Source organism: Archocentrus centrarchus, chromosome 12 (genome assembly GCF_007364275.1).
Source record: "Archocentrus centrarchus isolate MPI-CPG fArcCen1 chromosome 12, fArcCen1, whole genome shotgun sequence".
NCBI lineage: Eukaryota > Metazoa > Chordata > Actinopteri > Cichliformes > Cichlidae > Archocentrus > Archocentrus centrarchus.
In genome coordinates, this window is record NC_044357.1 from 21,738,283 (window position 1) to 21,762,844 (window position 24,562).

The 24,562-nt window shown below is 39.9% G+C and overlaps 1 protein-coding gene across 1 annotated transcript in view; it reads right to left on the bottom strand.

The window, feature by feature from the left end:
• The window catches only part of LOC115789007 (voltage-dependent N-type calcium channel subunit alpha-1B-like), a 204,858-nt gene that overhangs the window by 88,939 nt on the left and 91,357 nt on the right, over window positions 1-24,562 (bottom strand). The window contains exons 10-13 of the mRNA XM_030742154.1: window positions 5,952-6,055; window positions 3,266-3,381; window positions 3,079-3,168; window positions 1,224-1,313 (exon numbers count right to left, since the gene is read on the bottom strand). Of these exons, the coding sequence (XP_030598014.1) occupies window positions 1,224-1,313; window positions 3,079-3,168; window positions 3,266-3,381; window positions 5,952-6,055 (400 nt within the window). The remainder of the gene's footprint in view (window positions 1-1,223; window positions 1,314-3,078; window positions 3,169-3,265; window positions 3,382-5,951; window positions 6,056-24,562) is intronic.

Genomic DNA, 24,562 nt, shown 5'->3' on the forward strand with positions numbered 1-24,562 from the left:
TGTCTAACTAGGTTCAGAAGGAAGAAGCCAGAAAAAAATTCACAGCCCAGCACAGCGCCGGGCGATCGACCGCTGGCTCAAACCCCAAGAAGCTGAAAGTGACTGAAAGAAGGAAAACTGAGCCAGCTGTAACTGTCTGGTGTACAGGGACACTCGCTCACTTAACTAATTCACTGACACTGAGTTTCTGCTCGTGGTATCCAAGTCATGACACCAACAAAAAGGACAAAACTGACTCAGTGAACAATAGAATAATATCTTGTGTTTTTATTTAGAATTGTAGTTTATTTGCTTTACTTGCTTTGATTTTTTTGCCTAAGCTCACAAAAATTTAAAACACTAGTTGTAGTTAAGTGCCTGACTAGGTGTAAAAATGTGCTCTGACCCAGTTAACAGCGGAGAGAATAATTTGCATGGGTAGGAATCCAATCCACCTTTAATTCTGCTCCCAAGCAAGGAAAATGTTTGTGACCAAGATCGTAAACTGATTAAAAAAAATATATATATATCCCCATGGGACAGAAATCAAAGCATAAAATCACATAAACACTCCTTGAAATTCACCTGCAGCTGCTCATTAAAACTGTGCACACCTAATACTTTTGTGCTGCACAGCGGAACTGCAGGCATTATGAGTAAAACAAGTGAGATGAGAGATGGAGAATGACATCTATTCCCTCAGCACTTTGTTTTGTTTTGGAAAAAAAAAACACAAAACAGTCATTAGATCAGATAGCAGGGAAAAAAATGAAAGCAGCAAAATAGTTTCATTTATCCTGCTAACGATTGTTTCCAACCCACAGACACACAATTACATGTTGTCTTTGTGAGGGGAACATGAAGTCCATGAATATTAAAAAGTATAATTTGAATATGCTGCAGGTGATTCTCTTGCTATTTTAACAGTCTAATTAGAAAAGTTAATTATACTCCTTTGCCCTTAAGGTGATCCACAGCCAGGAGAAACTTTAGGCTTTAGGTCTCTGAATTCCAGAGCTGCATGTGCAATATACATTATTAAGCTCTCTGGCTTCATGTTTTAATGTTGCAGTGACATGACAACCTAATCTGATAAAAGGAGGCAAGAGAATCAGTGGACGTGTTCAATGTAGAAGACAGGCTTTTACGGAAATTTTTATTGTAAAGGTCATCTTCATGAACAGACAGCACGTAAAGGTCAGAGGATTCCCGCTGGTGGAGGTGGGTAAAAAAAAAAGATTTACCAACAGAGGAGATGTCTGCAAAAGGATCTTCCCCCTCCTCAGCACCGATCAGGTCGTTTTTACCTTTCTTGACTTTGCCTCGCTTTAGGACTGTAAAGAGAACAGCGCAGACAAAGGAGAACAACATATATGAGGATATAGTAGGAAGTGTTAACTGGGAGCTATGAATAGCAATCACGTTTTTTTTTCATTTGGAGATTTTCTGCTTTGCTGCTTAAAGTTGGCCTTGGAATAAAAAACTGACAGCATGACACAAATGTGAGGGTCACGTGACCGCTCCAGCGCTGCCGGAGTGGTGGGCTCGTTCATTAAATCCAAACCCCTGCAAATCTGCCCAATGAAGCAGCTGAGAGGCAGAACGGGGCTGAGAAAACAAATACGGCTTTGAGACCACTCCAAGTCTATTTCATCATCATCACATTTCCCTCCAACAACCTCTGTTCCCTCCAAAAAAAAGCAATACGCTATTGCAGTTAGGAAAATATTGACTGAGGAAATACCTGCACCTGCCCTTGGCCGGTTTGCTTTGTTGTAAGCATTTTATAATGATAATTTATGAGAACATAACAGAAAAAATGAAAACAAGGAGCTATCTTCACAAATTATTAAAGAAACCCAATTCTTCATATTTGTGAGGAATGCAACAGGTGTGTGTGTGTGTGTGTGTGTGTGTGTGTGTGTGTGTGTGTGTGTGTGTGTGTGTGTGTGTGTGTGTTCTTTGAAAGTAATTGAAAGCAGTTATCCTACATGTGCACATCTTTTTTATCAATAAATGAAATATCCAGCCTGCAGAGTACATGATAAAGGCTAATTTTCTCAATTTCTTAACATTAAAAGACTCTGGAAATCATCTCAGAATAAAGCATTTTATAATCATCTTTTCTCAGACGGGCAGCTATGATTGACACTCTGCTCCACTGCTCATACCTTTCATTCATCTGACGGATGCCAAATACATATTTTCTGCTCCAACAACATCAGAGTGGTTTTTCTAAAGCTGCGGCTCAAACATTTTAATCCTCCATTTGTAACTGAGTGAGGGAAATGACGCCGTCGGCTGCTGTCATTCTGCTTGAATCATTAGCATGCATGTGTATTAAATGGGTGTGTGTCTGTTTACCGGCCAAAAACACTGTGCATGTGTGTGTGTTGGTTCAATAAATTGTCTTCCTGACCATCATTAAACACACACACGCGAAATAAAACACACAAAGAACAAGACACTAATAACTACCAGCAAAACATATGTGGCATTGTGAGACTGGACTGTAACGTACAAACAGAAGAAACATGCAAAGCCATCAAAATGTTCTCCTTGGAACTCAAAAAATGAAAGAAAATGAGGTCCAGTGCAAACTGCAGCTGCATGTCTCGTGTGTGCAGTTACGCAGGATGAGGTGTGATCTTTGAAGAATAGTTTAAGCATTTTTGCTTGAAACGCCCATCCTTAGTGGCCAGCAGCACTTCTAAAGCTAAAACTGTAAAAAATGACATGTTTCAGTGTTACCGCACATGCCAGACAATTTTTTGGCTGTTGCATCAAGTTGCTGGACTCCTGTCATCTCTGTAGGGTTGCCAGTCATCTTGTTTTGTTTTTTTAAATAGATTTCTCTTGTGACAGTGATAATTTGCATCTCAATAGTCCACACAACATGTAGACAGGTGAAAGAGAGCGCCAGATCACATCCATGACTGATGACTTTGAAATGATTCATGTGCACAACTTCAGTGATGTGCAAAAGCAGTCATGAGATGGAAATGATGAGCCGTACCTCTCTGTGCCTGGTTTACCATCGGCCTCCTGTGGTAATGGACCGTGGTAAAGCAGGCAACAGATACTCAGCCCTGTTTTCACCTGGAAGGTTCTGTTTCCTCTTGTACCACGCACCGTCCAGTGGGGACTTCTCCTCTGCAATCTCATCCTCCTCCTCCAGCAACACTTCCTCTGCAGCAAGACAGAGAATGGAGGGGGAAAAAAAAGGATTTTTTTCTTGTCTTTCTTAACACAACAGGCACCACGCTGCTCGAGAGACGAGTCTAACCTGCTTTGCAGATCCACTCCAAGTATCCGGTGAGCTCTCTCTCAATCTGCTGCTGCCTGCGAAGCTTTAGGAACTCCTGCCTCTTCTCCACACGCTCTCGCTCTTTGGCAAATTCTCTGTTAAGGCAGTTTTTTTTTTTTTGTACACAGAAAGAACAGATTGCATTAACATTTAACATGTGGTAGTTTGCATTTAAAACTTCTGTTTTTTTTAATGCTTGGCTCATGTCAGACATCAGTGTGAAAGAATTTATCTATATAAGCGACAGATAAACTGTAGATGAAGTTGAGGTTCAAGCATTCGTCAGATGGATTAATAACATCAGAGTTAAGATGACAGCTGGGAAACTGTTGAGGCTATGAAAAAGAAAAAAAGACTGTTGGCATAGCCGTAACTCTTTCAGGAGATATTTCCAGCATTTTCAGACACTGAAATGTTTGGATGGAGAAGAAAGCTTATGATGCAGTTTTATAGCTCTGTGTGATAAGACTAATGACAGCATATGCACTTCATGTAGAGAAATCAATGAACTGTAATATATAGTATTTTTTCCACATACTGTTTTAGGAAGCATGATTATTCAATAGCATAGCTCATAGCACTCTCATGTCTTAATGTCTATATGAAGCCATTAGGTTAGTATAAACACTGAAAGCAGGGATATGCATATAATCTGTCTTTTATCAAAAAGCACCTCTGAGTATGCGCTGGCCTCTGTCTGACATTTCACTTGTGTTATCATGGTGATAACAAGACATGAAAAGACCAACAAGCAGATTAATAATGATGTGTAGTAACCAGCTTTAGAAGTGCTGGTTGATTTTGTCTAATTCTTTGTTATTTATGCCAGGTATGCTAAGCTAATGGCATACTGTCTGGACTACATAAACTCTACACACAGTCATGAGGAAATGAAAACCAGGAAGGCTAGAGGCGAGACAGAATTATGAACAAAATACAACAATATTACTGAAGGAAAATGAGGTAGATGTTGCCAAAACAGAATTTTTTTCTCTGAAACAACAAAGAGCTTCTTTTCAAGCAGCAGTTCCAGACTAATGATCACACATGTTTGCTTTAATCAAGAGTTTGAAAAGACGAGGGGCCGTGAGTCATGGCAGGTGAGGGGATGCTCTTTGTGACCATAGACACGATGAAATGGACAGACGTTGGCTCCAGGAGCGCAGAGGACCGGGATGATTAAAGCTACCGAGGATGGGCTTTTCATTACACAAGACAGGAAAAGACGATGAGAGGAAGAAGGTGAAAAGGAGAAGCAGTAGACGACAGAAAAGCGTGTTGAATATTCTGCTGATTTACTCAATTAACCCTCCGTTAAGCTGGTTTTTTTCACAAGCCATGACATAATCTTATTTTCTACTGCTAGAATGTGGCCTTAAAGTCCTTATTTATACATAAAGGCCAGTAAAACAGCCAGAAGCTGCAGCCAATAAAGAATACTAGAATATTTAATTTAAAATTCTAAAATATTCTCAAAAACTCTCATAGAAACACATTCAAAATGCAATGATTTTTGTAACTTATGTGGCATCATAGCCTCCCTTTCACTGCTCTTGAACATTTTCTGTCATAGAAAGTGTGATGAGAGGACCCAAACATCCGTATGGAAGCTTGTTTCTGACGCTAAACAAACAAACAAACAAATGGTCAAAATTTTAAGTTATCTTGAAATTTTGAATTACTTCTCAGTAGGTTAAAATTTTGAGATTTTCAACTTAAAATTTCAAGTGATTTAGTTAAAATTTAGATATGCTAACCTGATATTTTGACTCATGAATGGAATGAAATTTTTTTTCTAGTGGCGGAAACAAGCTTCCGTACAAGGGGCACACAGACAGGTCTTTACTGAACAAAAAGGAAAGTAAAACTGGAATCCATAAACTATCACGGTCCTGGGTTTTCAGTTTTCAGCGATTTTCTGTGGAAGCTTGTTTCCACCACTGAATCTTTAATTTATTGCAAGTGGAAATTTGAGGTTATTATCTAAAAAAAAAAAATCTATTTAATAACTTGAAATTTTGAGATAATGAAACAAAATTTTGATTTATGGATGGTAAATTTTTTGTATTCAGTCATAGAAACAATCTTACTTAATTTCCTTGGTATTTTCAGTTTCTAGTTCTTAGTTGCAGTTACTGTCTGTATTAGAGTTTTAGTTCCTTTAGTATTTCCCTCCTTTTATGTCATTTCCTCGTGTTATATTTACATTTGTGTCCAAGTTGCCCTGTTTAGTTATTGTTACCCACTTCCTGTTTTACTTTGTTACTTTGTTGTCATCTGTGTCTTGTATTTAGTTTTACTTCCTCCTTTGGCATTAGCTTTATTAGTTTCAGCTGTTCCTTGTTCCCCAGCTGTTTCTCTTCATTGCTCTCGGTCTGTATGTATGTATGTATGCATCGCCTTCGTGTACGTTTGTCATCACTGTCTATAAACATCATGTGCTACACGCGCCTGTCCAACTGTTTGTGTTTTGCTTCTTTTGTTAATGTACTTTCAACTGGATTAAAAGTTAGTTTTCATTTACAGTGAGAGGCTGAAACTGGGGAAAGAAACAGACAATCTGACAAAAACAGGGTGAGAAACGTGCTGATTGTAAAGCGGAGATTATCGAAGAATATAAAAAGAAAAACACGAATTCTACAGTTCATCCTTTAATGTGACTTACCCTGAAAGGACACCAAGCACCAGGTTGAGCATGAAGAAGGAGCCAATGATTATGAGAGGGATGAAGTACAGCCAGTTCCAAGTGTTTCCTGCTACGTCATTGGTCTGGACACACAGGAAATACAGAAATAAGATTACCATTAGCACTGATACACAGATTTAATTCCTCTGCATATGTTTCTTAGATTTACTTACATTTACTTACTGCATACTTAGTGTAAGGTAGTAACTATATTTTAGTAAGCTGATGTATGATGTTTAGTTTTGAATGAATGTGCTTGTGTATTTTCACCTATTTCCCATCCACAGCTCTGAATACAAATGTATTTTTCACTGTTGTGGCTCGCAGAACAAGAACTTTTGCCAACTTGCCCAATCACAAACAAAATTTTAATTAAAAAAAACAAAAAAAAAACAATTACAAAACTCTCTGAGATCCCCCAAAAACAACCGAGCTAATGTTCCACAGGCAAATAACTCAGTCCTCTATCAGTCCCAAACAGAAACTTGTATTTTAAAAAATAAATTGCTCCTAAACAACTAGATACATGGAGCATTTAAATGACTCCACAGTTACACTTAGAGTACACAAACACATGCTGATCGAAGAAGGCACACACCACCAACTGGCAAAATGTGGACACGGGGACCCCTAAAATCACGACCCAACAACACCCCCAATAATACCTAAATATTTCTTGTTTGATTCAGTTGTGAGACACACACACACGCACACAGCACACAGCACAAAAAAAAAGCACAAAAAGTTATTAAGATGAACAAGCAGGAAATACTGACTCACCAGGAGGCAAAAATATGACTCCTATTAAGTGATAACCTTGCCTCATGTAAGCTGTAAGGCATACTTTTCCATTTTTTATGGGGTTCCAATACGTCAGCGATGTGTAGCTGGACATTTTATTACACTGGTGATGGCCCAAAATGACACTGTACTTCACTGTGACTGAGCTACAATGGGGATAATAGTCACCCTAGTTTCCCCAAAGGCGATTCTGGGAGTCAGCACCCACACAGCGGCCTGTTAACTCAGGACAGACCTGCCGACTGATGGCCTCTGTTAAGCAGGGTGACATTTTGCAGACGCCAGTGTCGCGGCCCTGCCACACGCTGGCTGTAATTGTGATGGGAGTTTCAGGGTGGCTGAATCAGCAGGCAGAAGATGTATATTATGCACCCGAGAATGTGAGAAGAACGCACACAAATGTACAGAAGCACACCCTCTGTCTCGGCTGTCAGAGAAGCAGCCGCCCACACACCAGGATAAATGGCTGACAGAAGCTTCACTGCGCTGCACGGCATCGTATCTTTTACAGCATTTCCAGCATTTCATCACCGTCTCATCATCTTATCACTCAATCTTCATGTCTTCCTCTGCCCCTCCATCTTTAGTTAAATTCTCATGGTATAAATCTTACAAGAATATCCTTTCAGACTTTCTCTTCCACTCAAATCAGTTCAGTGAAGCTTAAAGTAATAGCTTTGGGAAATTTACTTTTTTTTTTTTTTAACCTGACCTGCCACATATTAGTAGTAGAAGATGGTTCAAACAGCTAGAGGTCATCTTGTAACGGCACTACACCCATCTTTAAACTCGGCCTTCACTGTGATGTACCACTCACCCGTAAATTGAGTGGCATCTTGCAGATTTGTGACATATAATATGATGCATTGAGGATAGTTATGTTAATAATTAGAGATGCCATATGCTGTGTATTTATAGAAGTGCATCCATGCACTCTTTAGCACTTTAGTAACCTTTAGTAAATTGATTTTCCAACTATAAGTTCTGAGCTGCAATTCTATTACAGCTTAGCTGTCTGAAGTGAGGTTCAAAATGTCCATTGCTGTTAGCTGATTGATTTATTCTCAGTATCAGAAGTAATTTAGTTATTTATACCTAATTAATGAAGCTGCTGCTGTAGTTTTGCCTGCAAAGGTGTGCACATTTTTCTCAGTTAGTAGAAGCTTATGGATGGATTTTGCTGCTGCCTGACGCCACAGGTATGTAATGAACTCAGAAGTACTTCTGAAAAGTGCTGAGACTTTCAAACTGACGTCAGTTCTTGCTAACGTCTTCTCAAAACTCAGATTGTAGTTAGAACTAAAAAAAAAAAAAAACTCTTCACCCAGCCAAAGACAAAGGAATGAGAAAAGGTGAAGGCATGTTCAGAGGCAGTGAGCGGGATGGCTAGGCAGGAGCTTAGAGGTAAGAAAAAACTTTGAATGTCGGGACTATGACAAGTAAAGGAAGAGGACTGGACACGTGCAGAGGAGGCACAGCGGATATACTGGGGAAAAAGGATGTTGAAGATCCACTGTGGCAACCCCTAAATGGACCAGCTGGAAGAAGAAGACGACTAAAGTAAACTTGCATTAAATGTTTGTGGTGATTCTGAAGAAGTCTGAAGCCTGGTTTACGGTCACCGCATTGATCTCACACCCGTGTCTTCACCCAGGTTACAAAAACACCACCAACCAGCTGTAGCATCAGTTTTGGCTTGCACTGCCCCCCCCCCCACACCCCTACCCCTGGCTACTAATGACATGCAAACTGTGTATTCTGGGCTCTGTGATGTTTATGGACCAGTGTGTGTGTAATGGATTTCAAGTCTTAAAAGTGATGCCAGTGTGGAAATCCCTTAAATCTCTGTTCCATTCAGTACCTGCCAGGGGGCGAGTCCTCTGGTTAAAAAAGACTCCTGGTTGTATAAAAGCCCTTGGCTCCCTTGTTTTGTGTCTTCAGTAAAAACTTTCCTCATTAAGCTTTGGGCTCAATTTCTTGTTTTTGGGCCATACTGAATAAAACATGAAGTTCATTTGATAAATTATCAGAGTCAGAAAGGAGGATAAACCAGGGTATGCTCATTATTGCTAGACAGTGAGCATGCAGTGTCCCTTCGTCCTCTCAGATCATCCCCTTGTTCGTCACAATGGCAACACCAAAGCCCTCAGCTGCAGGCTTCATAATGGGATTTTTAAAAATTGTTTAACTTGTATTGCCTTTTTTTTTATCTCACTCATTTTTTTTTAAATAAAAGAGTGAGATTGAGAGAAGTGCGGGTTTTATTCTCATGTTTTGTGCATCAGAGCGCCTCAAGATGTAAGAGAGGCACATATTCAGTCATAATTTTGTCTATTTCTTAATGAAATGGTGTTTATTTAGAATCTCTAAAAGTGATACATAAATGTTACTAGGTCTGATGTAGTAAGAAATCACATGCAGGTTTCAGGTTTTCCCTTTAACAACATGCAAATAAAATCTAGTTTTCCTCTTAGAAACATGTTGTATTTTTAATGATTTATTGTGGCAGTAGTAGCTGTAGATGTCCTAGTGTTTTCTCTCAGGAGACTCTGGGAAGCCTTGTTGAATAGTGCACTCTCTTGCATCAGCTTTCACTCCCAGAGTCAGCAGGTGAGGAGGTAAGACTCTTCTCTTGATTCTCAGCTGACAGCTTGGAGAGAGGAGCTGTGCAAATGTTTGGTTTTTTTTACTTTTCTCAGCTACTGATATACAGTAAGGTCTCCAAGGTGGAAGCCTAAGACCTGCAGGATTTCTCAGATTTAAGTGGCTGAACAAGCTCAACTCAGCTGATTTTTGACACATGAGGATATTAAGGACTCCAGTTTGGGTCTTTTCATAGAAAAAAAAGGCAACATTAAGGAACCTGTCAGTTGCTATTTTATTCATTTAGATATTAAAATCACTGAAACATAGGCTAAAATCACTAATATAAATTATTGTGCTGCATTAAGCTTGAATGTAATCACCAGCTTGTGTGCATTTCTTCAACCATCTTGATTGTTTGATCTTCCACAGACTGGAATCAGACTACACTAATCTCTACTACTAGACCAATCAAAGCATCATGCATGAAAATTAGCTGTTTTATTTCAGATTTAGTTTTTAGTTTGTTCATTTATTCAGGAAAGGTCCAAAGTAGAACACTGCTCCTTGACATCGAAAAGAGATGGTTGAGGTGGTTTGGGAATTGGACAAGGATGCTCTAGATGCCTTCTAGGTGAGGTGTTCTGGGCATGTCCTGCCCAACCCAGACCCAGATAAGCAGCAGAAAATGGATAGATGGATAGATGGATGGATGGATGGATGGATGGATGGATGGATGATGGATGGATGGATGGATGGATGGATGATGGATGGATGCTTCTCTCTCAACTGAACTCTACTGGTGTCAACCATTCAACTATGAAGCTTAATGACAGCATCTTGCATCTTTGTGATGCTGACAAACTTCAGCCACAGACAGACTAGTGCATCTAGTCTGTCTATCAACTGCCTGGCTACAGTAGACATCTCCAGGATCACATTGTGCTCCATGATAACATGCATGGTGTAAATAACACCATCAAGGCTTTCAAATATTATATACTTTTATGAGAGATAAAAGTATCTTTTATGAGCATTACAAATAAATACAAAAATAAAAAGATTATGCCACAGGGCAGTGGCTCCTTGCTCTGTCTACTTCTACTCCTGTCCTTAATGCAGTTCACATGAACATGAATCTAAGCTCAACTAAACACCTGTAAAGTACACCTATAAACCTGTAAAGTCTGTAACAGCCTCACAGTCATAATATCTCTGCGAGACAAACAGAAGCCCTGTCAAAGTACCCAAAATAGTCTTTGTGTTGAATCCAGTGATAGTTGGTGTCTACCGGATCACATTTTGTCATGATGACACAGACACAAAAACATCCCATACAGAGAGACAGACAGGCGCACAAAGTGATAAAGAAAACAACTAGTAAGGAAAAGAAAAGACCTGTTATAGCCCCTGGGTACCCTAGAACGACATCCATCACATCAGTTCATCATTTATCACTTTGCTATTCTGTATATCAACAAACAGCCTCTGGCACCGTGAGGCACATCTGTGGTTCCATGTATACTGAAGGCAAGATTTACTAAGCAGGGCAAATTAGCATGAAAAGTGTAAAGTTCTGCTGACACAGACGCAGCCAGTTCATTCAGCAAACAACCAATGCAACCTACCAAGAGCAGTGCAAATATGCACCGGGCCTCAAACAAGTAGACCTGGTGAAGGTGGGAGTAATCTACCAAAGAACAGCTTGTTACTTATAGTCTGACAAAAACTAATAGTGCCAGCACGTGTTTTTCTCTGGAAACATCAAGGAAAAGGAAAAATGACTAAGAAAGACTAAGAGGACAGGCAGATGTGGAACAGATGTGTGCTGAAACGGGTGGAATCTTGAGTCAGACACTGGGAAATTGTGAGGTCCACCTCAAGACCCCATCGAGTCTTGAGGTGGAGTCTTGAGGCGGCAGTCACTCGATGAGCAGCTTAGATGAAGAGCAAGATTTATCCAGGAAAGAGCTGAAATCTGTAACACCTGACCTGTGAGATGTGTGGAACACATAAAATGACTTGATGATGCAGGGAGATCCTGTGTTATTTTTATAAGCTATATGCAGGTAATAATTAAAGTGCAGTTTTTTAGATGAACCAATCATGTGAAGGAAAACCTGAAAAACTATACTCAGTATAGAAAGTATCTTCATAGCCATCCATGACATGTATGCATCTTGTGAGGAACTACGTGTTCTCCCTGTCATTTTGACACTTTGATACCTTAAATACATAATACTGTGCACTAGAAATATGCTAAATTAGACTCTAAAATTTCAGGTTGACGATGGCAACCTCCATGACAGCGTTAAGCTTTCAGACTGCTGTCCTTCCATGGAGATTTTTCTCTTGTTCTAAAAACAGCCCCCTCTGAAATTCAAAAGAAATAAACAGAAGTGGAGTAAATTCTCTCCGGTTTAACAGAAAGGTCTCGTTTTGGCGGTACCTGCTGCAGCCCTGTCAAGCACAAAATTGGTAAACATGCTTTCTGAATGAATAATGACGCAACTGGAAGTAAACTGGCAAACTTTAGCAAAAAAAAAATTGTTACAAGACTCCATTAAATATACTCCTCATCCTTTGCAATCTTAAAGGGAAATACACAAGCATAAGTCCAGGGGCAAAAAGCAGCTTTTAATGATAAAAGAGGGTTTGCACTTTCAAAAATCATGATATATTTATGCTAAGTGATAATATAAATGCTGAAAGTATCATGCAGCTGATATTTGTGCAGGATTTATTCAGTGTGGTGTGGCCAAAATTGAGAAGTGCGAGGCAGAGTAAATAGCCCTACAGCATCATAACCAACAACATCATAACCGTTTTTTATGCAAAAATCAAAGTCGTATATTAACCTCACCAAATACTTAAACGCATGACGTTACAGTTACAGCGGGGATGCTATTGCTTTAAAATTTTGCTCTCACTATAAGAATTTATTATGCATGTGTATGTGACACATGATTAGTTCACTCTAACTTTAAGTGCAGTCTTTGGGGAGCTAAGCAATGAGATTAAAACACATTGCATGCACAGCATGAGAGCTGATACAGGACATATGGCAACCAAGGCCAGTGGCTATATTAATTTAGTTCATTACAAAACTGCTGATGCAGTATCTGGCCTTTAGCAAGCCCTTTCTAATGGCACCATATGTTGTTTAAGTATAATGTGAAAAAAACAAATGTAAAATTTACTTAGTGTACGGTGTGTGTATTTATTCAGTGGCAAAGGCTCTGAATCAAAAACACAAACATATACTGATGAACAAGACTTTTTTTTAGTCCCGAAAGATGGGATTATGTAACTTCAATTTGTATGAAGTTACAGTACATGACGCTGAGTTGTTCTAATTCAGTTCAGCATTAGACTGCCAAAAAGGAAAGAAAAAGAAAGATAAGAAAAGTCACTCCAAGGAAATATCATCACTTACTCTGAGAAAAGTTTTGAGATTTGGGCCCAAAAGCAAAATGTAAATGTTGACAGGTTTAAGCAACAATAAAGAAACTTGATTTGTACTTAGAAAAAGGAGCCCAATAAAAATCCAACGCAAATAAAAAAAAAAACAGGGACTCGGGAAAGGATCTCTGAGGCATAAGGAAACAAACGGGGAATTAAAGCCTGGATGGAGGTTGGAGAACACACTGGCTAATAAGTGTGAAAACAGAGAAGCAAAGGAGCGGGATAAGTGATGAGGGAAACAGGACTATAAATACTGAAAAGACTAACAAGGAGATGACATCAGGGATCGACGATGGTCTGAGTGATTAGCGATAGCTAATTTCCTCACTGATGCATTAAATGAATATTATCATTATTCTGAGATTTGTAATAAATTGAATTTGCCAAGCCACAGTTTCATGTTGCATCTCCACCGAAGACTGGACTTCTGCTCACTCTGAAGTGAGTGTGTGTGTGTGTGTGTGTGTGTGTGTGTGTGTGCGTGTGCGTGTGTGTGTGTGCGTGTGCGTGTGTGTAGGTGTGTGTGTGTGTGTGTGTGTGTGTGTGTGTGTGTGAAGAGCATACGCTGATCTATCATCATCATCATCACCACATGAGAGAAAGCAGTGTGCTGCGACCACATCTGCAGAGACGCTCGTTTATATCGTCTCCTCCCGTATGTTTTTTCGACCTGGTGTTTTCGTTGGTGAAAAATTTGTCTGTGAGTGAGGATGATGGCACGGTGAAGAGTGCAGGAGACACAGGTGAGATACTGCACACAGAAAGACCCCCAAAACAAACTGATTTAGTAGAACGATATAGGTACAATATAGAACTGGTAAATATCATGACCTCTAGTTCAGCTGATATCCAGCTACCTAGGTTAGTTAATTGACTAGTGTTGTATGTCAACATGGAAATAGGTAGTGATGCTATTGGCCACTGGCTATGCCACAGGAGGCTGACGGGATGATTGGACTATGGAGCAAATTGCCCGAACCCTACTAGCAAGACGCCAACCTGAGGAAAAAAAAACACAATGGCAGGAAGTAAAACAGGAAAAGACAAACAAAGAAAGTGATTACCAAAATAAAACAGTAAGTGACTAATCAAAGCTCAGGAAGCACACATAGAAAGAGAAGAAAACACAAAAGACAGCAGGAAGGTAAACAGGAAACACGGGACAATCTAACAAAATAAAACCACAACAAAGCACAATCATCTGATGCCAAACCATGTCAGAAATCCCGGTACAAGCATGGACTCAGACCTAAATTTTGAACACCAGTTTGCATAATCTGAATGGTACAACCCTAAATAATACATCAGGGCCTTTGTTTCATCAGAAGAAGTGAATGATTTAGGGCTAAATTAATGATTCAGAGTCCAAACTAAACACAGAGAAGCAGCAAGAAAACTTCCATCTGCTATCTGCAAGCAATGCTCAGTTCTTTGAAATCAAAGCTTTTAACTTTTCTGTTTGAAAGTTCATTTGGGAGTATTCCTCCTTATCTTCCACACTACTGTATTTGGAGTGTATTTTTCCATTTTGTCTTAATTTATTTTATCTCAGAATTTTGCTTACTCACTTTTTTATTGCGTCTTCTGTTTTAAACTACTTTAAATTGCCTGCCTTACTCAGGGAGGCTTACATTTTGTTGAGATCTAAAAACAACCTTTGGCTTATGGTAATGGCTTATTTTCACCGAGTTTTGGATTTTTTTATAAATTTACTTGATATCGTTATCCCACCTCTGTTATTCCCATGAGTCATCGCGGGCTGACTGCTCTGAATGATCAGTGAGGAAAAAGCAAAAGCTGCAACAAAACTTGGAGTCATGCATCATGCAGTTGTGGGGTGACAGTGCACTCCCACTCTCAGCTCACAGAACTGCTGTGACACACACACACACACACACACACACACACACACACACACACACACACACACACACACACACACACACACACACACACACACACACACACACAGAAAGCCTGGTGAAATGAAGTCAGCCTCTTGGAATCAATTCAGCAGCTCCTTACAGCCCTGAAACATTCACAACAAGCTGAAGTGAATGTGCTCAACGGCTCTCATGGCACAGAGAATATAAGATCTTTAGAGAGCGGCATTAAGAAGAAATAAGAACATGTCAAAACAACTTTCTGTTTTGACATATTAAATTTGAGGCTTGGGTCATCTCTTTCCCTTCAGAGCCCTTATCTTTCTCTTTAGACTTGTAAAATAATTTTCAGCAGGCTAATTTCAGTCACATTTAATCATTTAATAACATTAAAAACCCATCAATGAGTGTGCTAGTCTCTACAGCAGCATTTCTTCAATGGGAATTCTACATCTTGAGTAAAAATATGAAAGAAAGACCACATATTCTCTTTAAATTCTAATTGCTTGTTGCATGATGTCATTCCAAGAATCCTGCATTTTCTCCTCTTATTTTGCTACTAGACTCTTCCTTATCTAACTGACTCAGCATCAGATAGCAGTACACATCAAACAAGCTCTACTTAAATATTACCTACTCGGCAGCATGCAGCAGATGGGCGGCTAGAGTACGACAAAGCAGCAAAAGACCAAATCATGATCACTGTTTGGTTTACTGCATTACTGTAATCACATTGCATTTGTCCAAAGAATTCACACACATATAAATTTGAGTAACATCCCATTCTTAATCCATAGGGTTTAATATGATGTGGGCTCACCCTTTGCTGCTATAACAGCTTCAACTGTTCTGGGAAGGCTTTCCACAAGGTTTAGGAGTGTTTATGGGAATTTTTGACCATTCTTCCAGAAGCGGTTTTGTGAGGTCAGACACTGATGTTGGAGAGAAGGCCTGGCTCACAGTCTCCACTCCCATTCATCCCAAAGGTGTTCTATCAGGTTGAGGTCAGGACTCCGTGCAGGCCATCCATGTCTTTATGGAGCTGCTTTGTGCACTGGTGTGCAGTCATTTTGGAACAGGAAGGGGCCATCCCCAAACTGTTCCCACAAAGTTGGGAGCATGAAATTATCCCAAATGTCTTGGTATGCTGAAGCATTAAGAGTTCCTTTCACTGGAACTAAGGGGCCGAGCCCAACTCCTGAAAAACACCCCCACACCAAAATCCCCCCTCGACCAAACTTTACACTTGGCACAATGCAGTCAGACAAGAACCGTTCTCCTCACAACCATAAACCCAGACTTGTCCATGAGATTGCCAGACGGAGAAGTGTGATTCTTCACTCCAGAGAACATGTCTCCACCGCTCTAGAGTTCTGAGGCAGCGTGCTTTACACCACTGCATCCAACGCTTTGCATTGCACTTGAGGATGTAGCTGCTCAGCCATGGAAATCCATGAAGCTCTCCACGCACTGTTCTTGAGCTAATCTGGCCACATGAAGTTTGGAGGTTTGTAGCGATTGACTCTGCAGAAAGTTGGCGACTTCTGCGCACTATGTACCTCAGCATCCACTGACCCGCTGTCTACCACTTTCAGTCGCAGTTTGATCACTTTGCTCACAAAACTTTGTACACCCCATTATTCAGTAGCTTGTAGAACCACTTTTAACAGTAGTAACTTGAAGTAATTGTTTTTTCTATGACTTTTTCAGTTAGTCACATTGTTGTGGAGAAATTTTTGCCCACTTCATTCATTTACGCCCAGCTCTTTTAAAGGTCCCACCACAGCACTTCAGTCGGGTTGAGATCTGGACTCTGACTGGGCCATTGCAACACCTTGATTCTTTTTTTTTTAGCCACTCTGTTGTAGCTTTGCTGCTGGACCTGGGATCATTGTCCTGTTGCGTGACCCAATTTCAGCCAAGCTTTAGCTGTTGGACAGATGCCCTGATTTTTGCTGCTTTGTGCCTTTCTAAGTGACAGCATGAGCTGTCGCCATGTGGAGGTCAAGGTGCAACTCTGTGCACGACTCACAGAGCGCTAATGAATGTAGATGGAAAGGTGCCTGCGACCTTATGTATCTCACACAGCAAAATTAATCTCAGATTTCAACAAAAGGCAATCAGAATTAATCAGAACAGGAAATCAATATTATACAAACATCTATAGATATACCATCAGCATTAAGTTATAATAGGTGCAAAGTAATAAGTACATGACATCATTTTTCACCAACAGAGAAAAAGAACAGAGAAAAAAAACTTTGTGTGATGTAATGTAATTATGGATCATCGTTTTTCATTGTGAAGTCTGAACATGGCACAGCAGAGGTAATTAGGGCTGCTCCTAATTTGATGGCAGCCGTTAGGTCACCAGGAAAGACAGAGGAAATGTAATAAAATCACGAGCCATGAAATGAAGATTGCCACATTATCAGCGTTGAGAAACCACCCACACGTCCTGCTGCTGCTAAAACGCTGTCACTTCCCCACTGACTTGGCTTGGAGCTAAAGCAGCATTCGAAGTGTGAATAAATGCAATGCTCTGCTGTCTTTTGGAGATCGATGTTGTGGATTTACTGCTAAAAGAAAATGGCAATAGCGGGACCAAGTCAAGATGGCAATGCATTTTGAAAACTGTACAGTGAAAAGGCTTCCTGTTTTTATGTCAGAAATTACGACAATATGAACCTCTTTCATCATCATCACTATTATTATTATTATTTACCAGTAAAGGAAGATAGTAAACATGGGAAAAGAGAGCAGGATAATGGCATGTAGCATGTTGATGGCATGTTGATATGCCCCCTTAAACACTTATCCATCAGCCCCACACTGTAACATAATTTCAGCAGAAGAAACATTGAAGCAAAAGTATTGTTTCTGTGGCATTTATTTTTTGTTTAGGGAGTCAACTTTCTAAGCCAGAGGGGGACTCTCATGAAAAGTGAGGAAGCATTAACAAGTTTTTTGGTGCACAGTATGTGCAAACGCACGCACACACACACACACACACACACACACACACACACACACACACACACACACACACACAAAAGTGAACTCGACCAGGGAACTAAATAACATGGAGACCTGACCTGTGGACCTCTATCACCCAATTCTCATCTGTGCTTGCCATAAGACACTACTGTGATACTCTTACTACCTGATAATCATGTAGGAAAACTTTACTCACAATGCTCATTTGTAGAGCTGCAGACTTAAATTGTCCATAAAAGATGGAACTAGCCAAAGCGGAAGTGCATTAAAACTGCATTAGCTCCTCGGGTTGCAAAGGAAGTCAGATCTGCCTACACAGATGAGGTCCAGAACATAATGACATTGTGCTCAGCTCACAACCTGATACAGAACACAGGAAAAACAAAAGATCATTACAGATTCCAGTATGTGCAGCACAGACCCCCTCCCACTATTCATTATTAAACACTGACAGGAAAGAGTTGACAACTTTAAGTTCTCGGGAACCCACATTTCATACAGCATCTCCTGGTCTCCTAATACCATGGCTCCTGTCAAAGGCACAGCAGCATATGCACTGCCTGAGAGCACTGAGATAAAACAGCCTCAACGAAAACTGCTGGTGGCCTTTTACCTTTTCTTGATAGGGAACCTTCTGGCATACTGAATCACAGTGTGGTACATCAGCTGTTCAGCAGCAGACAAAAAAGACTCTGCAAAGGGTCATAAACACAGCAGAAAAAAAACTTTGCCCCCCTCCCTCCCTGGATCACAAAAACCGTCTTCCTTTTCAGAGCCACAAATGTTATCAGGAACTGTTAACACCCCAGAAAGCACATGTTTAACCTGTTGCTCTCTTGCAGGTCCAGCTCATTCAAAAACTGACTTATGAACAGTTTCAGTCCCAACTCAAACCTGCAAAATTAAAATACTCCATGGATAGTGTTCACATGTGCAAAAAGATAATTCATGTGGAATTTCTCACTGTATAAGTAGTCACATTTTTCACTGTGTGAGATTGTAGGGGTTTTTACATTGAGTGTTGTACATACCCAATACTTAATGTACCATCTTTTAAACCTCTCGCATCCATTTCACACAGTGAAAGGCCAATAAAGGTTTCCTATCTATTATATTTTGTTTCATGATGTGCCATTTTTTTCAGCTGGTGAAAGGTGTGGACTGCAGGCAGGCCAGTTCAGCGCCCCGACTCTTCAACTACGATCACATCTATTACTTCATAATAGATGTGATATGCAGTTTAGCATTGTCTTGCTGAAACATGCAAGACCTCCCCCAAAAAAGATTCTCTGGATAAGAGCATATGTTAATGTAACACTTGTATATACATTCCAGTATAATGTATTGTAGGGGCTTTACCTTACAATATAAAGCGCCTTGAGGCAACTGTTTGTTGTGATTTGGCTTTATTCTGAATTTATCGATGAAACGGCAAACTGTGCTCACAGACAATTTCTGAAAGTGTTCCTGAGACCATGCAGTGATTTCCATGACAGAATCGTACCTGTTTTTAATGCAGTGCCATCTGAGGGCCCCAAGATCACAGACATGGATCACAATCCTCACAGTTTTATACTGAAGATATTAGTCATTGTTGCAGATTGGTGAACCTCTGCCTATCATATGAGAAATTCTGCCTCTATTAGAAGCTCTTTTTATACCCAATCATGTTACTGACCTGTTGCCAGTTAACCCAATTAGTCACAAAATGTTCCTCCAGCTGTTTCTTATTAGCATCACTTACTTTTCCAGCCTTTTGCTGCTCCCGTCCCAACATTTCTGAGATGCACTGCTGCCATCAAATTCAAAATGAGCTAATATTTTTCTCAAAATTTTCTTTGTTGAAATATTTGATATGTTTTTGATGATCTGTTGCAAATAAAATACAAGTTTATGAGCTCTTCAGATTATTCTGTTCTGTTTTTATTTATGTTTTACACATGGTTTGGGTTTTGGTAATTTTCGGGTACGAGTGTACAGTTTCCTCAGATTCAGTCAGATCCATCTTCACTTGTCTGGGTTAAAAAACATGGAGATGGGCAAAAAAGTTCAGCTCGGGGCTTTTAATATGGGCTATAACATTACAGTGACTACATGAAAGATTGTTTTTTTTCCCGTGCTTTTAGAAGAACTCTGTCTGGGCGTCATTTATATACAGTCTGTGGTTTAAAGGGAACTTCAAACTTGCAACATTTAAACAGGACACCAGGTTTGGTTTAAATTCACCTACTGACAAAGAACACTGCTATTTTTTAAACATGACCGTGAACTTTAATCGTGACCATAATCACCCCTAATAATCACAACCCTTACCTCAGCCAGCTAGCTGCTGGTGTATTTGATAACATAGTAACAAGATCTAAAATATAATCTTTAAGTGAAAATTAAAGTTGTTGTTTTCTTGTTTTTGTTTTCTCAGGCATATTCTGTTTGGGGATAGAAGCAATTCACACCTGAAAAGCAACAAGTATTAGTAAAAAAATGATAAGTGTAAAGACAAAGTGTGCTGACCTGTAACTGTTACAACATGTGAACTTTACCGGAAAGGAAAATTTATTTCAAGGAAAATCCAGCAAGTGACTAATAATTTGCATAATTATAATAATGAATACAATGAATAATTTGAAGAATAATTTTGTTTTTTTTTCCTGGATGGATCTATATTCTCCCATCATGTGGCCTCCAGTTACAGTACAAGCCTTCCACCCTGTGGTTTAGCTGAAAAAGATGACTCTGATATTAGGAGGATATTTTCTCAAGTAAAAAGCACAGCTCTGCAGCAGCTGGCAACATTATGATCATTAGCATAAGCTGAAATTTCTCTTCATTTGCCTTCCAGTTTCCCCTGCTTCATGCTTATAACATTAAGAAAGAGCAGTGACTGCATTTGGTGACATCCTCCAAATGCAGTCTGTTTAAATGACTTCACTGAAGATTTCAGCGTGTATCAGGACTCAGATTGGTCTTTCAGCCTTTTTAACGCCATCAAGAAAAAAGCAGCTACCTCACTGTTTGCAATTAGAGAATTAGGGACATCTTTAAAAGAGTCTGATCATTTTCTGACCTGCAACCTCTTAGTTTAGATAAAGATTTTGGTGGCACTAAAAAGAAATCTAGGCTTACTATCTTCAAACTAGACTTCCTGGCTTGTATTTAACCTGCCTGCTGGTATCTGTAACAACATGTTTCTGCTGCTTCAGTGTCATCACTCCCTCAGGCTATGGAATAACATGGAAGACAGCAGTGCTTTGTTTCACTACATCAGCCGCTGGGAGTCTGCAGGATCCTGCGATATGGCCTTTCCGGGTTGGGGGGCGGGGGGGGGGGGGGGGGGGGGGGGGGGGGGGGCAAGATAGGCAAGCTGGTAATGATGGGGAGGGGCACTCTGCTTTTCTTTTTTTTTTTGCAACATTAGAAAAGAAGGTTGGACAGATCCTCCTCTGGGAAGTCATCAATCTGCAGGGTTAAAAGTATAAGACTCCTACCTGAATGATTTTCTGGCTTTATGATATTATAAACTTCAGCCTTTCCTTTCTGAACTAAGAATGAATTGATGTGGATTTGGGATACTAATGACTCTGCTCCCCTGCATTCACAAATACACCTACAGTGCTATTTTGCTATATTTGTTTCTGTCACGGTTGACCTTCCAGCCTTCACCTAATTACCTGTCCACCTTATCCAACTCACCTGTGCAAATTCCTAAACAGATTCCTGTGTACGAGCCTAAAGCCACGGTGTCCCTCTTTTAATCTGTTCAGATCTCCTGACTAGATTAGGTGTAGAATAAGATAACTTAATCTACACCAGAGTAACTTGTGTTCAGAATTTCAAATTCTGCTTGAAAATTTTTTTCCATCAGACTCATATGCTGTCTAGTCACAGCTGGAATCTCATAAATCAAGACAGATCTATTTGATGTCCATTGTTATTTACCAAAGTGAATAAAATCACTTGCATTTAGAGTTCACTAAAATGAATTCCACATAACTTTAATTTTGGAACAAGTTCATTTAAAAGTTTTAACTGCTGAAATGAGTGCAACTGGGTAGTAAAATAAATATATTCACCATAAGTAAATAAAAGATTAAGGATTCTCTCACAACACAACTCTTTTGCTTTAACTGCAGCACCAGCGCTTTCTGATATTTTTGTATAGATTTTCTCAGCTTGCCACGGCTCATTCCTCTTGACTGATGTAGCTACCAGTCAATTTTCACATATTATTTTATTTATTTAACCTTTATTTAATCACAGAAATAGGACTCTTGAGATTTAAAATCACTTTTGCTAGAGTTTTCTGGTCAAGACAGGTAGAAGAAAAATGAAATGACCCACTTCTAACGGAGCATGCACAGAGTCTGATGGAAGAAGCCTGAGTTTCCAAAGAAAATTACTAAGCACTGTCCTAATATCCATTAATATAAGGTCTGCTTAGGATCCAGACCCAGCATCTCAACTCCTCATTTTCCCAATTGTCTTCCAAGTGGCTGCTGGAGGTTGCTGGCAGTCACTGTGAAACTGACAGTGACTTGTCTGCAACTTGCTAACTACTCGCTAAGCAGTTGTGAAACGGCAAAGAGTGCGATTCAAACCGAATCCAGAGACCATTCACCTTCAAAGTCAAAGATGAAACATGTTGGTTTCAGTTTTAATGCACAAGTTTTACTTTGAAGATGAACGCTCTCCGTTTCCAGTTAGTGTCGCAGTTTCAAGGCTGCTTGACCTCCAGAAACCAGTTGCCAACCAGTCTGGGATTACACATTTTTCCTCAGTGAACAAAGGTTGTCAGTGTGCTGCCAACCAGTTGAGCAGGCTGGGACAGTGTACACTTATCATACTAGTCAAACAAACTGGACTTTGGGAGTCAAATGTGTTCAGGCACAGAATGGATCACTTTACATGAGTACATCTTAAGTGGATGTTACTTTGCAGTACTTTCCCTTCCCTTCCCTGTTGTTTTGTTTATTTTCAGTGAACCACCTTTTAAATTGTCAGATTAGTTCAGTGTGCATTTGACTCCTCAGCTCTAGATTTTCTCTAGACTTTCTCTAGTTTCTTTTCTTCTAGTTTCAGCACAGGTTTTGGAGAAATCTTTGCAGAGCTATAGAAGATTTTGACACAAAGAATACAGCACTATTTAGTACTCCACTTGCAATAACAGCTCATTTTTTTCAACAATCAGATCTGTTAGAATGGGGCTGCTCGACCAAGAAGTATTTGATTACAAAAACAAAACAAAAAAAAAGCATTTAAAACAGAATATAAAAATACTTGGATGATTTAAGGATCTATTAAACTGCCAAATATAGACAGAAAAAGACTGTATGGAAAAAGTTAACCATCATTTTATTATACTGGGCATCATGTTGGGGATAAATGGCACCAAAAGTGTCACACGTTCTTTAAAGGTCAGGTTATTAAGCATCTTTCATGGATTGTTATGAAAGCGATTCTACCTGCTAGGTCCTGGCAGAAAAAGCTTACACGGAGGATGCTGTTCCAACATCTTCATTCATATATAGCTACATTCACAAAATACAGCAACAGAAAAACAACTTCAAAAATGGTGGCTGTTTGAATTGTAAATGTGACAGCTGTTGCAGCCATAAAACAAACGAGAACAGATGTCAATTAGCTCTGAAATATCCAAGCTAAAGAAAGACAAATAACCCAGATTTCCAACAAGAAATCTGGTAAATGAACAACATGTGGACCTGTTTAGAGAGAGTTACTGAACATAAGTGCACAGATATCAACTGAGCACCTGATTGTAATAACTTTTGTGTGGTTATCATTTTCTTTTCCAAGATTTTTTTTGTCCAATTTGATCATGTGTTTTTATTAGAGCAAGTCACAACTGGTGACTGGGTTTAAATACCTGATGTCAACCATCCAAAGCATGGACAGTGCACAAGAGAAGTAAAGAAGAGAGTGCAGGCAGGGTGGAGATGAATGTCAGGGGTGATTTGTGGCAGGAGGATAGCAGCAAGAATGAAAGGGAAGGTTTACAAGATGGTAGTGAGACCTGCTGTGATGTATGGTTTGGAGATGGTGGTTCTAACAAAGTGACAGGAGGCTGAGATGGAAGTGGCAGAGTTAGGATGCTCAGATTTTGACCAGGATGGACGGGATTAGAAATGAGTATATCAGAGGGACAGTTCAAGTTAAGCATTTTGGAAACAAATTAGAGAGGCAAGGCTGAGATAGTCTGGGCATATGCATAGGAGGGGGGGGGTGTTGAAGAAGGAGCTGCCAGGGAAGAGGAAAAGAGGAAGATCATTTCAATTCACTCCAATTCAATTTCATATAGCTCCAAATCACAACTAACTGTCGCCTCAAGGCGCTTTATATCAGTAGGGTGGATAGGGATAGGTTGAGATGGAGGTGGGTGATCTGCTGTGGTGACCCCTTAAGGGAGCAGCTGAAAGAAGAAAGAGCCAAGACTGTTAAAGTGGAGAAGAAAAATAAAGGAAAGAATTTAGCATAACACAAAACCAGCAAAGTCTATGTGCTTGGATTTCTTATTAGTACAGTTTTCCTTCATTTCCTTCATACACATAGTAAAATGTACAATCTGTGAACACAGTGTACCAAATTTTATCAGGCTTCCATCCATCCATCCTCTTCTGCTTATCCTGTTCACGGTCACGGGGGGACTGGAGCCTATCCCAGCCGAGGCAGTCAAGAGGCAGCCTGTACAGGTTGCCAGCCTGTTGCAGGGCCAACACAGAGAGACAGACAACCATTCATACTCACATTCACACCTATGGGCAATTTAGAGTGACCAATTAACCTGACCCCAGTAACTGTCTTTGGACTGTGGGAAGGAACCGGAGTACCTGGAGGAAACCCACCAGA